This window comes from Thunnus albacares, chromosome 3 (assembly GCF_914725855.1).
Source record: "Thunnus albacares chromosome 3, fThuAlb1.1, whole genome shotgun sequence".
Classification (NCBI taxonomy): domain Eukaryota; kingdom Metazoa; phylum Chordata; class Actinopteri; order Scombriformes; family Scombridae; genus Thunnus; species Thunnus albacares.
In genome coordinates this window covers 19,943,671-19,958,875 of record NC_058108.1, presented here as the reverse complement: position 1 = coordinate 19,958,875, position 15,205 = coordinate 19,943,671, and the positions used below count along the sequence as shown (strand labels likewise).

The window sequence follows — 15,205 nt, the reverse complement described above, 5'->3', positions numbered from 1 at the left end:
ACCAACACTTCCATCTAGTGTGTTTAACAGTGAATTACATGCAGTGGACACAGTTGTAAAAACTGAGCCTCTGGCCATTATCTCCAACACATTTTCTGATAACATAAATTCTAAATATTTAACTAATAATTTACAAATTGCTGCAATGTTTTCACCAGAAGGAATCATTTCACTTTTTGGCAAAATGTTGCATTGAAATAAATAACCACAACACCAAACATAGAGCTTTAAATTTTTATAAGACTTATAAAAAAGAAAAAACATAACACAATAACCAAGGCATGTCATACATTGTGTTTTTTCTTTGTTTCTCTGAGGAGTATTTACAAACAGGCTTATGTACAGATAGCAATAACTCAGAAATGGAAAAAAGCTACATATAGTCTAGCACAAACGACCAGTTAGCATAATGATAATATATTTGTTATGTACAGTGTAACTGGCAAGGCTAGAGCAAGAAAGAACATAAGGATTCTGCAAAAGGTTTAAATTAACTTCAAGTATCTGTCTTGAGGTTTCATGGAGGTTTTAGTCCTATGGACACAGATTTCCAGCATCGCTGAAAAGAAACCAAAAATCTGGTTGAGCTGCAAACTGTGTAGTGTGGCTGGGAAAGGACAGAAAGGACAGAAAGGACAGGAGGAGCTCTAGCCGTTGGAAAAGACAACACAGACAATGCAACAAACATGGCGACACAGAACAATCACTTCTCTGATAAATGCCCACTTTTTAAGAGACTTCTAACACCACCGACGGGAATCTCTTTTCCACATATAAAGTGATATCCAGCTTATTGGCCTATAGCACCTTTTTACTGCTTTGAATAACAAATGTGCAACAGGCAAAAAAAAAAAAAACAAAACAACAACAAACAATAAGAAACATAAATATACTGTTCCTCAGGGGGGGGAAATGGTAGCTGCTGACATATTTTCTGTACCTGTTTTTGGGAAAGAGGACACAAGTCCAACAGGTTTCAGAACAGTTCTAATGTTTCTGGGCTTTGTAGTTTGACTAAACATCTTAGGTATACAAAAGTAACATCTCAACATTCTGACGCCATTTAATTGTCTCTCACATGAAACCCACAACTCCCGCTGCGGAGTTTGTCAAAAAAAATCATCTTCATCGTAATGTTGTGTTCCATTTCAGTACAGAAAAACTTAATACTAACCGCAAAAGTAGTAACTGATTCATTACCTAGTACCTTACCTGTAAATTAAGGATCTACATATAATGAAACCAAGGTAAGAATTGCACAGCTGCATGAAGGAAGTAGCTTGTTACAACAGAGATCTGGCTATTCTTCTAGGTTAGCTGTTAGATAGGCCTACTCTAATTATAAAGCCACTATTAAGAAAAGTGTGGCCCAAGCACAGGCCACTTGTCCTATTAACGTCTCCAAGTGCATAAAACACTAATGCTACTTCACGACGTTCATATAACAACACTGTAGGGCTCGTTCGCCTCCCTTGTTTACATTTCAGTCTAGTGTATCCGTTTTGGAAGGAGAAAAAAAAAAAAAGTCCATATACAACACGACACAGGCTGCAGCCAGCGTCGTGGTCTCTGAAGTCCCCAAAGGCATGTCTCAAACGGCACCCGTCCAAGCGCACTGCTTTCGACAAGACTCGCACTGTAACCCTCAAACCAGGAGCACCATAAAGACTCTAGTGTAATTTTAAGACCTTAAAGTAAAGCAGCAAAAAAAGTGACTTGAATTTATGTTCTTGTGTGGCTAAAAATAAAAATGCCATCACTCATCAAATTAGATGTTGAAAACAAACCACGCTACCAGAATGGTGGAGTGAAATTTAGGACCGTCCTCTCAAAATTAGTGCATTTCCTGGGCAGCAGGGTACCATTTGAGAATCTGCTCTGATCAGCTGCACCACACCAGACATCTACTAGGCTCTACCCTCCTTTCCCCCTGCCCCCCCCGACTGCTTCTCCTCTCAGCAGACAGTGAGGGGCTGCGGCTCGCTTTCACGCCGCTGGTTTTTCTTCAGCAGCTGAATGCGGTTGTGGCAGTAGAACTTGATGGCTCGCCAGTCACGGTGGTTGCTGACCAGTAAGGGGCACTGCTGCAGGCAGCGCTCACAGTCAGCCTTTGCGGGGACACGGAGCTCGGTGATGTTTTGGGTCAGGTGCTCCTCGACTGCCGCGCGCTCCGCCTCTGACCACGGACGCTTCAGGACGCCACGCTTTCCTGAGAAGACAGGAGGAGGGAATGGAGTCAGTTTTTTCCTGCTTATTAACAAATTCACCAACCATAGTTGCACAAACGTCATTGTTTTCACAAGAAACAAAAATTCTGTATTTTAAGAATGCTCACTGAACTATAATCCAGCCTTTAGGAAAACACAAATTTAAGCTCCATCATACCATCTCAGACATTTTATCCTTTCAAATAAATATCATCTGCATCTTTAAAACTGTGAAAGTAACAGTAAAAATGTAACTAATGTAAAGAAACGTCTTCACTGGCAGTCAAAACCTTTTGATACCAGGTGTTTGACCAATCAGGGGGATGAAGGCAAAAAAGTCCACACACAGACTCTGCACATTGTTTTTTGTTCCCATAATAATTAGAATTGTTTTATTTTGTTGCTTTGACAATACTGTGTGTCTGCTACACAGTCTGGATGACTTTTGATAATGTAAACCACAGTACTCAAAGCTACTTGTTTTTGTGCTTTTCTGATTAGAGCTGAAACAATTAGTTTAATCGGCAACAATTTATTCAGTTAAGTAATTTTCAAAGCGAGAATGCAAAAAACTCACTGGCCTCCGCTGTTTAAATGTGAATATGTCAGAGTTTTAATAGTCTTCTATGATAGTAAATTGAATACCTCTGAGGTTTGGACTGTTACTCAAAGACGTCACCTTGGGCATTGGGATAATGTCATTTATTCATCATTTATAGCTGTAATGATTAATAGATTTAGTGAGAAATTAACTGGCAGTTAAATGGATGATGAAAGCAACAATTGGTTGCAGCCCTGTTTCAGATTCCAGTTTATTACAGGCTGACATTGTTTTGCCACAAATGGTGCTGTCAAATGTACGGTGGCCCTTAAGGACAAAACACGTAAAACACGTAAAGGAAATTGTCTCTAAATCTAAAAATGCTACAAATTGTGAATCACATACAAATTTAAAAACTCAAACATTGAGGAAAAAAATCAATTACACGTCCCTCACTTACATTTAAAATTAATTTGACATTGAAATCAGTTCATCAAAAATGTCATTTACTATATAATTTAAAATCAGTCTGATCCCCACATAAAGCATTCCTCCACTCTGACACTGATTCTACACAACTTTAACGTAAGATATTGACCATTTGCACCTTGCAAGACATCACTTGTTACTTTCCAATGGGGAATCCTGTACTTGCAAATATTATTTTATTTCTGTTGAATGTGTTCTTAACAGTGTTTTCTTTCATTTGACCTTTGAAACGTTCCTGCTGAAATAAAAACCCACTGATACACCTTGAGCTTCATCTTCAAATACTGACTCAGAGCCTGTCTGGTGATCCAAACAGCTTGAACAGTCTATGCTATAATGTTTTTTTCTCTTCTGGTTTTCTTGTTTTTTTTTCACATTTCACATAATAATTCGTGACTTGCTCTTGTATTCATTGATTTTTTTATTACTCTATTATTTGTTATTTAGTTGCTTCATTATCTTGACTTTTGTTTGTTAGGTTTTATTGCAACAGTTTTTTATTCTTTCCTGCACAATTTTCCTCATTTTTTTTTTTACTTCTCTGCTTTTAATTTAACTGTTTACGTTCACTTTCACTTGAAACCCAAACAAACCTGATTTGGGCTGACCTGAGCCTCTCTTGCGGTTGACAAGTGGAGGTGGGGGCGGCGGAGGGGGTGGCTGGGTGTTCTTGAGCTTCTTGGGTCGTCCCACACGCCCGTTGTTCTTGCCCTTCCTGACATACAGCAGGGTGGGTGTTGGTGTCGGTGTCGGGGCGGGAGCGGGGGTGGGCGTCTCGGGCTTCTCCTTCATCTGTTCACCTTCGGACTCTCCCTCTGAGTACGAGTCTGCAGAGTTTCCTGACATAACTGGAGAGGAGGAGGGAAAGGAAAGGTTGCAGGAAGACAGGAGGGAGGAAAGAAAAAAGAAGAACTTTATTAGTCTAATGTCTCACTAGTCTATATGTTCCCATTTCCAACACTTCCCATTCACACACAGACATCCACATAAACTGGAAGGATGCTGGTAATCCTTTTCCAGCCAGGGTATGTCCGGCACCATAAAGGGAGGGATGAAACAGCTTGACTTGGACAACAGAACAAGTCACCAGTCGCACTCATTAGTTCAGCCATCCATCCATCTCACCATCCAGTTCCAAGCAGATGTGGTTCAGGCTCATTCCTCTGAACAGCACTCCGTCTCTCTCTCCACACAGCACAACCCGGCCCACTCTGCCCATCAGGCCTGGGTCTTGGCCAATTCCGGCACAGTTCTGCGTCACATGGTATTCTCTCTCCAGGAAGTGCTCCAGCCTCTCAACAGCGCTGCCTCCCAGCTGCCCGGGCTCCTCTCCCTCTCCAAGAAGCAGCAACTGGGTCAGAATTGCTACCTGGCGCCGAACCCTGGTCTGTGTCAGGGCTCGAGGGTTGCGGGTACCGCTGGAGCGGGCCAAGCTGCGGAGGAGGTCGGTGCCTCGCAGTGGTGTGGCAGGAGAGTGGTAGGGCCTGGCGAAGACATACGGGTTTGTGGGGTCAACTCCCACATCTTGCCGTGTCTGCAGGAGGAGCTCCAGGCAGGGCTCGCAGTGAGGGGGGAGAATGAGGGGCTGGATGCGTCCACGTTTACCCTGGACCCCTACTCGAGGGAGGTGGGGAAGCACCAGGCGCTCAAAGGGGGACAGGGAAGCCTCCAGTGGGGTGAGAGCCGGAGGGGCACCAGGCGGGACGGGCACAGGGCACTGGGGAGTGATGCGAGCTCGGTATTCAGCGATGGACAGCTTGGAGACCTCACACTCACGTCGTCGATTGTACAGGATGAGGAGCGCCAGGCTGGAGTGACAGAGAAGGCGCCAGGCTTCAGCTGACTGTAGCTGCCGAGATAGGGACAAGAAGGCTGAGTGCTGCAGCCGACGGAGGTACAGAACCAGAGAGGACAAGGACGAGAGGAGGGGCAGCATGTGGTGACGCCCTGAACCACTGGAAGAAGAGAGAAAGTGAGATATTAGTTCAAATACTCATTTAAATAGTATTAGTTTCTGATTCAGTTTTTGGGTAGTTTGTTGCAATACCCTTTAGTCTAAAAGCACCACATTTTTAATATACCAGCTATTATGTGATTTGTGTGCACAAATTAGTAATCTGGTCCTTTGAGTTAGTAACTAATCTCTGAATTCATATAGTGTGAGCACAGGTTATCTTTTTTTTTTATTGTGTCCTTGTATTAATTCATTTCTAAAAGCTAATAATGCTCATTATGCCGGCAAAACTGAAATTACAGGTTGTTGTGGCTGGTACAGTCAGTTAGGGAGGGAGAGATTGTTATTTGGCTAGTACCTGTATTTTGACAGAGAGATAAACTACAGAGTTTCTTCTCTTTAAATAAAAAGTGTTAAGTTATGTATACATTCCGTTTGTCATCGTCCCATCAACACTCTTTCTCATACAGTTTTGATGCTACTTGCTGGGTGTTTTTCAGCAGTGTGTTGGTCAACTTTGAAAAATAAAGTTGTAAGGTAGTAAAGAATCTGGCCTGACAAACATGAATATACAGTGCTTTTGCTTTTGACTGTGAGCACAATGTTCTGTTATCTTTGGAATCCTTAAACATTTTATGGAGTAACTGTTAATTGCAATCAAGAGAACAAACTGAGTAATTGGAGGGAACAAATTTGTGCCAAGAATACCTGCAGAGGTTCAGACACAATCTTACAAATTTGCTCACAGAGCAAGATAAGACAACATCAATTTACCTCAGCAGGTCCTTTTCCTTATCCTCTGTCCCACTTTCATCTTCCACCTCCATCACTCCATTCTCCTCCTCCTCCTCCTCCTCTTCCTCTTCATCCTCCTCATCTTCCTCTTCTTTTGGTGGGTCCATCTCTTTGGCCGACTTGCTGCTGAAGGACTGAGGGCACACCACCTCTACATCCTCCTCTTCTTTGGGCCTCTTTACCTCCACTACCTCTACATCTTCTTCATCTTCATCCTCCTCATCCTCTTCCTCCTGTCTGTCTTTCTTTAGCCTCCTCACTCCCCCCTTCCTGGACGGGGGCACAGCCACAGGGGGTGGGCTCCTCTTTAAGACAGACACTGGCACTGCGTTCTGTCCTCGCGGAGGAGTCAGCACAGGTGGGGTGGAGTTTCTTCCAGAGGAGGCAGGGGATTGGTTGGCCGCTGTGAGAGTAGGTGGAGACATGGAGAGGTCCTGGACACCACTCTGTGGAAGTTCTGAGCTGCGGCTCTGTGTCGCAGCCTGTGACGACTTTGAATGCTGCTGAGTGTGAACTGCAGCGGAGTTTGTGCTCTGTGCATGCAGGCGGGGCATCTGTGTGTAGCGCTCCACTAGGGCGGAGCACACGTCTGGTTGGTGGGCATGATGTTTGTCTAAATGGCGGCCCAAGGAGCGGAAGTGACGTCCACAGTACTCGCAGGTTTGGCGCATGGAGTCTATGGACACTCCTCCTCTGGGGACATTTGTGTTGACGTTGCTTGTGCTGTTGGGGCCCAGCGGAGCTGGAGTTTTGAACACAGGCTTAGCTGAAGAAGAGGAGGAAGGCGAGCAGGGAGGAGACGACTGTGGTGAAGGGTGGGATGAGGGAAGTGGACGGTTGTGATGAGGAACACTGCCGGAGGAGAGTGGTGGCTGACGCCCGGGTGGGGTCCGATGGGGGGTCTTTTTCTTTGAAGGAGTGCCGCGCCGTTTCTTGCGCCGACGTGGTGCGCGTCCCCGGGGGCTGGAGTTGTCCTCATCCCCTGCGTCTGAGTCACTGGCATCAGAGTGGGAGATGGGGGAGGAGGAGGGGGAGAGAGACCATGAGGGGGTGACGTACTCCTGATGCTGTTGTTGCTGTTGTTGCCGCTGCTGCTGGGTTGTGAGAGAGAGGGGCTCGTCCTCCTGGAAGATAGAGACAGTGACAGAGAGGGGAAAAGAGATCATGTCACCTGCTGTCCCTAAGACATTTTTTTGCAGTCTTATCACAATGATTACAAAACAATAGTGTGTAGGTTTAAGTTGTGTTGAAGGTTTGGCACTTAACTTTGGCACAAAAACTTAATAAATTACTTTTTTATATATATTGGCTTTTCTGTTCCTTTCTCAAAGTTGCACTTCATTACTTTGCTTTCCTGTATATGGTTTGTTGCAGCTAAGTTTGTGATAATTCTGCAAAAATGACCCTGAGGCTCAGAATCTGGAGAGAAAAACCTTCTAGCTGCCAAGATGTGCTTTTCTTAAAACAGTGGTCACTAGCACACTGCTTATTCACTGTAAACCACTGGTCTTATGACATTACAACACATAATAAAACAATTATCTAGAGCAGGGAGAAGAGGACCTGATGATAATGATGTTGCTTCCAACATAAGTGATGTCCACCCACATCCAGACAGGTGGCATCTTGCAGGCACAGCAGTGCCACATCAACATTTGTTCATCATGTTCTGTTTCTAATGTACAGAGATGTTAGGCAGCAACATTTTTAGGAAAAGCACTCCCTAGTAAATATTTATGCAAAATACTGTACGTATTGTGATTTGAAATTAAAGGCCCTCTTACAGTGGATTTTTTGCCAGTATTACAAGGTGTAAGAATTTTGTTTTCTTAAATATTAACACAATATATGTACAACTCAATATCGCATTTAATTAAAGAATTGATCAAAAGACGTGCTTAGTTTTTTATGCTTATTAAAGACAATTATTTATAAAGGTTAAATTACTAAAGTAACCAGTTGCTACTTAGAAGATGTCATTAAGGAACATAAGTTACAGTAAAAAGTAACCTGGGTGTTAAATTTGGCAATTGGTGGACAATGTGTAGTAACAACAGAACTGCACACTTTAAATTGATGTTTTGTCGGTGTAACTGTGTGCTTTTAGGAAACAGGTGGCATTTGTCTTTTACCTTTTTGATACTGCTGTTATTCTCAGTGTCAGAGTTACACTCGTGTTGCGCTGGAGATACAGTACCACGGAAACCCTGTAAAACACAGAGCAGTCACATTAAAACAGCCGGCACACTGCTCATTAACGTTTGCCATCACAATCAGCCTCAGCTGTCATTCAGAAAGGAGGACACCCCTCCACAGTTGGTCGCTGGCACTGAGGTTGATTAAGACTCCAAATCCTCACTACAAGCCAAACAAAGGGACTGAACAGAAATATGCCTTCAAACACTGTTAACTTCTTGTGAGCAATAAACAAGGTTAATCAAATGGATCACTATGTACAGCACAAATCAACCAGTAATAAAAACTGCTTTTCTTGGAGCCAAGAAAGATGTACTTCAGACTTCATCTTGGAAAATTTTAAGACATTAAAATTTGGCTCTGAAAGAACCGCGAGCATCCGTGGTCCCAGTTGAACCACTGATGTCAATTTCTCAGTTTTCATCAATTTAATTTCCCTAAATGGATCCTGGTATCATCATTTTGTTGAGTAAATTGATCCAATCTAATGAGATCCATTAAAGGAACAGATGTCATGTAATAACCATGGTTACTGTTGCTAAAGCACTATAGGTAGAGAGAAAACTGGAGCTCAGCCATCACCATGGTAACCCCATGCCTTGCTTAGCTTTGTGTGTGTGTGTATGTAGAAAGAATGTGTACATGTGTGAATCTCTACATCTGTGTGCGTGACAGACTGTATGTATGTATGTATGTATGTATGTGTGTGTGTGTGTGTGTGTGTGTGTGTGTGTGTGTGTGTGTGTGTGTGTGTGTGTGTGTGTGTGTGTGTGTGTGTGTGTGAGAAGCTGCTCATCAGTGTGTAAATACACATATGGTTGCCTCTCTGAAGTCAACAGAGATATGCACAATGTATGAGTGTATATATATATACTTGTGAGGACCAAGTGTACAAGTAAAGTTCTGTGCCTTAATCTAGTGAAATGGTTGGTTTTGGATTAGAAATTAAGTTTGGAGATTATGGTTAGGCAGTTGAAAATAAAAACTACTAAGAGGAACAAGTATGAGTGGCTCCACCCAATCAAAACATTATGTCCTGTGGCTGCATAGTGTTCTGGGGCCTCATTTTTACTTGTTGTATTTGCACAAAATGGGGCCTGAAAGAGGCGTACGCCACTTCCCATGAAAACGTTGAGATTTATAAAAGCAAACTTGACGGGAGAATGTGCGCACCTGTATGGAAACACTGACCCACGCGTACAAACATTTTCGAGACAGGGGATATTAGCGACACAGATGGTGAGGTGGTGAATTGAAGCCAGATTGTATAATGATTCCTCTCTCACACATTTCATTTCATTTCATATCACATGTTAATTATAGATCCACTTTATTATAAACTTTCAAGCCAGTAGTGTTACTTCCACATGTGCTAATGAGCCATAACTTTTCCATAAGCACCTTTCAACTTTAAAAAGATATAAGCCAACTCAAATATCACATCAAATTCTGCTTAATATTTCATCAGCGCATTTCACCATCCCCACCCCCGGAGGGCAGAGGAGAGAGCTGGACCGTATGCTACTTACACTTGTGGTCAGTTGTGGAGCAGCACCGCAGCTGCTGAAATGCCAGGATGATGCCAGGATGTGGAAGGATTCTGGAAAGTCTGGCATACTTTTCCCCAATATTAAGTGTGAATATACTGATTCCTTTTCACCTCAACCATGTTAACTAACTGATGAAAATATCATCATCGGTAGTAGAAATCCAAGATTATATCAAATAGCTTTAAAGAATTACAGAACAGAGTGCTAACAGATTTAAAATAATACCTTCTAATGCTGTGCATATATCACCAAGTTTGATTTTAGTTTTCATATATTTTTTGTTTGTAAAATCGCTGCAGTGAACACAAGGCTGTTGCTGAAGACACCACGGTGGCACACTCTGCCTTCTCCTGTCACCTCACCCAGCACATTTTCACCACCTGCACTCATATATGGACTGTGTAAATTAGAGAAACACCTGTATGCTGGATTTTGGACTAATTATAAATGAATAGTGTTTATTGTGTTTTAGATATTGAGTGTGTGGTCTCATCGGCCATGTGTCTATATGCAGCAGATGCTTAACAAAATACCAAGCGGTGAGGTTCGGCGTCCCTGAGCCTCCACTAGTCCATACATGTGCAGCAATGTGCCTCTTGGCACCTCCATGTCTGACCACTTTGTTTAATTTCAGGAATTGTTTTGTTTGTTGCACCGACAGCATTAACAGCTGCTGCAGCCGTCAGCCTCTCAAACTTTCTTCTTTTACTGTTGCCGTTCTCCACACAAACAACATATACATCAGTATTCATGAGGGCTTCTGCATTGACTATTTAAGGTTAATTGTGGGAGTGTAAGGGTTGGGATATGAAGTTCGTCCACGTGCACACATTTTCAAGTTGATTGTGATGTATAAAAGGATAATATATGTGCATTTGTGCGTGCACACAGTTTTATAAATCAGATTTTTTTTTTTTTGGTGCACGCCATTTTCAGCTTTTGTGCACACGTACACTTTTGGTTTGGATCCTATGCACTGTTTTATAAATGAGGCCCCTGGTCTATTGAGGCTTCTGTTGGTGGAAAGACTCATGTCTTTTCCTCTGTTACAACTAATTTCTCCCTGAATGACAGCTGAGCATGAATGCGAAATGGTGAGTCCAGCATGAAGCCCTTGCTGTTTAATTCAGCACCAAATTTCAATGTTTCTTGCTGAACATCTTCTCTCCAACTGAATTACACTGTAGCTGTACTGGCAGTATCAAAAACTAAATGCACATCATCAAATAGCTGGTTTAACAGGATTTGGGGGTTAGTGGTGAGGGAATGAATGTCATTGTAATCATAATTATCTTAACAGAAACTGTGTGGTGTACACATGTGTCTTTGCATGCTCTTGCAGGCACTGACCAGGTTCTCTCCCCACTCTGTCAGGCTGTAGTCCACAGTGATCTCCTCTCCCTTGGTGATGTCTCGGATGGCGATTACAACCAGTCGCACCTGGCTGCCACAGTGGACCTCTCTGATGCGACAGTTAGGGGAAGGAGGGAAGGAGCTGGCTGTCGGGGCTGGAGCAGAGGCTGTTGGGGCAGCCGGAGCTGTGGACGCAGGGGTCAGAGACGGGGCCTGAGCTGAAGTCGCTGTGGCCGGGGCAGGAGCCGGGACTGGTGTTGGGGTTGGGGCAGAGGAGGCAGCTGGAGCTGGAGCTGGTGTAGAGGCTGAGCAGGAGCTGGTCTTGGATGCATTGGAGACTTTGTCGTGAGCCTGCTCCGATAGACTGCTGGGAGGTGAGGGGGGAAGGGGAATGGAAGTACAATTCACTACCTTCATCAGAAAACATGTGCTGTAGGTATATTTCTGTTCTGTTCCCATGCCATTAATTTTTTTTTCTTGGTTGGACTGAAAAGATATGTTGTCACTCTATTGTGTATTTTTCAATATTGAAACAGTCAATTAAAATCAACAGTACTTTCTATAATTGATTGTCGTTTATCAAGCAAAAATGCCAAACATATATTAATTTGAGGGTTTTGTACTGTTGGTGGTGCTTCATCTTGGGCTCTGGGAAAAAGATTTTTTCAATTCTTTTGTCATTTTATCAAGTAAAACTATTTATCAGTTATCAAGAAAAATCATTGCCAAATTAAACAATGATGACAACAATCATTAATTGCAGTATTTTCCTATTCTAATGAATCCATTTCTCTGTGAGAACATCTGTAGAAGGGTCACATGTTCTAAAATCCAGCTTTGATCCTGCATCCAGTCCATGATTTAGCCGTGTGTGCTCTAACTGGTATTTTTCAATCATACATGAACAGTTGTGATAGAATTGTAATAATAATGTTTTCTCATTGTATTTACATTCTTCTAGCCACAGGGTCCTGTGTTTTGCTGTGGGGATCCACAGCAGCTGAATGAGTACGAAGCAAACACTAAAAATCCACACATACAAGCTCATGCCAGCGCTTCAGGGCAGTGATTCTCAATCATCGTCCTATGTGTGCTGGTGATTTTCTATCCTACCGGTTAGTCAACTGCATTCTTCTGACATTTCAGGTATAAATCAGCCTGATTATATGGCTCAAATGAAAAACAGCAGGGCTGTGTGAGTCCTGGGGACAAGGATTCAGAGAAGCTGCTCTCACACAAAGCTGTCCTCAAGTGCAGAGTTAAGATCAGCAACCATTCATTATTTTCTAAATCTAAAGGCTGAGCAAAAGCACCAGCCTGCGGGGACTGTTTAACCATTTTTATTCATGTACACATGTAGAAGACATATTTATTATATTAAGATAACAGCAAAAAAAAAAATCTACTAACATCAATTAATTTAACGACACAAATTTACACTTACCAGTTGTGAGGAGCAGGCTCTGTGTTGTAGAAAGGCCCGTCCAGTGTGGGCCGTTTATTCTCTGCTGCTTCCTTACGATCACCTGAGAGCACAACAACAGTCAGTATAAAAGGATTACATGCAAGTATGCAGACACACATACATATGCACACACACACACACACACACACACGAAGGTCATCGCCCCTTTCTCCTAGAGCACATACACAGGTGCACATCGCAGCACATACATGGGCAAGCACACACACACACACACATATATATATATATAAATATATAAATATATATATACATGCACACATGCACAAAAGTAGGTCACACTCACTTGCACACGCTCCACCCCCACACCGATCACACAGACACACAGACAGATGCACATGCACACACCACACACAGCGCACACACACACAGTTGATGGCACTAAGAATATGGCATGCAGATAAAACACACACACACACACACACACACACACACACATACACACCTGGGTTGAAGCTGTGTTCAGGCACGTTCTCCTCCTCAGTGTGTGTAACAAAGACTTTCACGGGTGTCCCTTTCCTTTTCCTTCCACAGCCGCGCCTGGAGAGAATACACACAGACACACACGCAATTATCATTTAATCAATCGGCCTACTGGCCAAACTTCACATCAATCAGGTCAAAGAGTAATCAATAAGCTGATGGCCACCTAATGGATCAATACAAACTACGTTTTGCCCTTCCATACAAGCACACAAAATACCAAAAAAAAAACACAGTGAGACAGACACAGCACAGACAATGATTATTTTAACTGCTACTCTTAAATGTGTGAGACGGGAGCATGAAACACACCCTGATATTGAGACTTCTTCACCACACAGCAAGTTCAGAAATTACACTGAGCTCAGGGCAAAAGCACAATTGAATATTCATGTAAAGTAATTCCTGAGAAATATTAATTTAGTAACAAGAGTTTCCTCCAGTAATTAAGAGTAACCTCTAATTTTTAAAAAAAAAACAAAAGTCAAATATTCATATGAGAATGTGACTACTGTCCCCTCTGGACCACCATAGATGATTCATGGTAGCCTTTAAATCTTTCTTGTGCATTCCTGACCCTTAACCCTAAAAAAATGAAGCAACTATTTCATTTTTTCAATCTCAGAGCACCTGTGTACGCAGCCTAAAGTGGTAGAAAAAAACCCCAAAACAAGTAAAATCGTCAACAAAAACAAAACAACCTACAACTATAGTTGAGTATCATTTGAATTTTTTCTATATTACCAGTTCACTACCTGAGTTTTGCTACTGATAGCAAAACGAACCAAGTGGACAATACTCATGTTTTTCTACAAAACCTTTTTTAACATTTAAGAAAAGAAACAAAACTTCTCTCATTCTTAAACGTTGTCTAAACACAAGCAAGCGTGCATGAACTCTGCCAACATGAAACAGAATCTAAACTTGGCATAGTTATGATTTAAAGAATAAGTAATGAATATATATTACACACCAGACATTTGGTGTCAACTTTTGGTATTTGATTGTTTTCAATAATTGATGTCACAGACACATTTCAGGCGGTGTCCAAAAAAGTATTTAAGTAGCTCTACATATTTAAATTAAGAACCAATGAACAGGGAAACTTGTCAGCCTGTTTCTTTAAATCACATTATGAAATGATTATGGGATGTAAAGTATATTAAACTTAAAGAAAGAGTTTAATGAAAACAAATGCCACACAAACTGACTTATAATTTGCCAGTATGTAATGTTTCATTATTGGATATAAACATCCCATGAAAAGGACAAAAAGCAACAAACACCCTGCGACTCATCAGTTTTTAACAAATTAACAAACTCCAAATGTTTTTTTTTTTTTTTTTTTTTACAGTTTTGAGACAAATCAACAAAGTGAATGATTATATAAGCAGTAGTCTTATATAATAATGACCACACTAACCACAGTAAGATTCTGCGATCTAGTTAGTGTTTACACTTGAGTGCTCTGACCCCTGGATCACCACTAAGGAGTGTGCCTTTACCCCAGAGAGCTCAAACGGAGCCACCTGTGTGAGCCCAGAATGGCCAAGCGAGATTATCTTCTTCAGACTAAATCCATGCCAAAACCTCCGTGCTTTGAAAAGCCAGACTGATTCTTTCCTCTGCCGATTTCTCGACTAGTTCAGTTAACACAGATCTCAATATATTGTTTTCCTGTGAGTGTGTGCCTCTCTCTGTCACTCTATTTTTTACTTGCATGACATTGGAGGCTTTTAAAACTAGGCCATAGGAAGATCGTGCTTTGGATTTTGAAGTGTTCATTACTGTCTGTGTTAGTGTGTGTGTGTGTGTGTGTGTGTGTGTGTGCGTGCATACGAGAGAGGAGAAAGGGAAAAACACAGAGGAGAGGAAGAAAGGAAAGAAGAAAAAAAAAAGGGAAAGGACAGAAAAAAAACTGAAGCAGCTGAAAACAGACAGAGGGAGAAAAATAGAAAAAGGGAGCAAAAGAGAGAAAAGACAGACAGAGACAGAACACAGAGAGAGATACTCATTCAGCAGAGATATCAACCAGACCCACTGTCTTTGTATTGATCCACTCCATTCCCATCTGGACTCGTGATACTGTGAGCGCATGTCTGTGTCTGTGTGTGTCTGTGTGCGTCTGTGTGTCTGTGTGTGTGTTTAAGAGAG

At 42.1% G+C, this 15,205-nt stretch overlaps 1 protein-coding gene across 3 annotated transcripts in view; it reads right to left on the bottom strand.

Moving 5' to 3' along the window:
• Positions 1 to 220: 220 nt before the first annotated feature.
• Positions 221 to 15,205, bottom strand: part of si:dkey-117m1.4 (serine/arginine repetitive matrix protein 1) — a 21,267-nt gene continuing 6,282 nt past the window's right edge. The window contains exons 2-9 of one of the 3 annotated variants that reach the window (XM_044346902.1): positions 13,014 to 13,108; positions 12,530 to 12,611; positions 11,083 to 11,452; positions 8,119 to 8,193; positions 5,966 to 7,110; positions 4,363 to 5,192; positions 3,831 to 4,085; positions 221 to 2,209 (exon numbers count right to left, since the gene is read on the bottom strand). In XM_044346902.1, the coding sequence (XP_044202837.1) occupies positions 1,956 to 2,209; positions 3,831 to 4,085; positions 4,363 to 5,192; positions 5,966 to 7,110; positions 8,119 to 8,193; positions 11,083 to 11,452; positions 12,530 to 12,611; positions 13,014 to 13,108 (3,106 nt within the window). In that variant the 3' untranslated portion in view covers positions 221 to 1,955. The remainder of the gene's footprint in view (positions 2,210 to 3,830; positions 4,086 to 4,362; positions 5,193 to 5,965; positions 7,111 to 8,118; positions 8,194 to 11,082; positions 11,453 to 12,529; positions 12,612 to 13,013; positions 13,109 to 15,205) is intronic. The other 2 variants (XM_044346904.1, XM_044346903.1) reach the window with 2 other exon arrangements.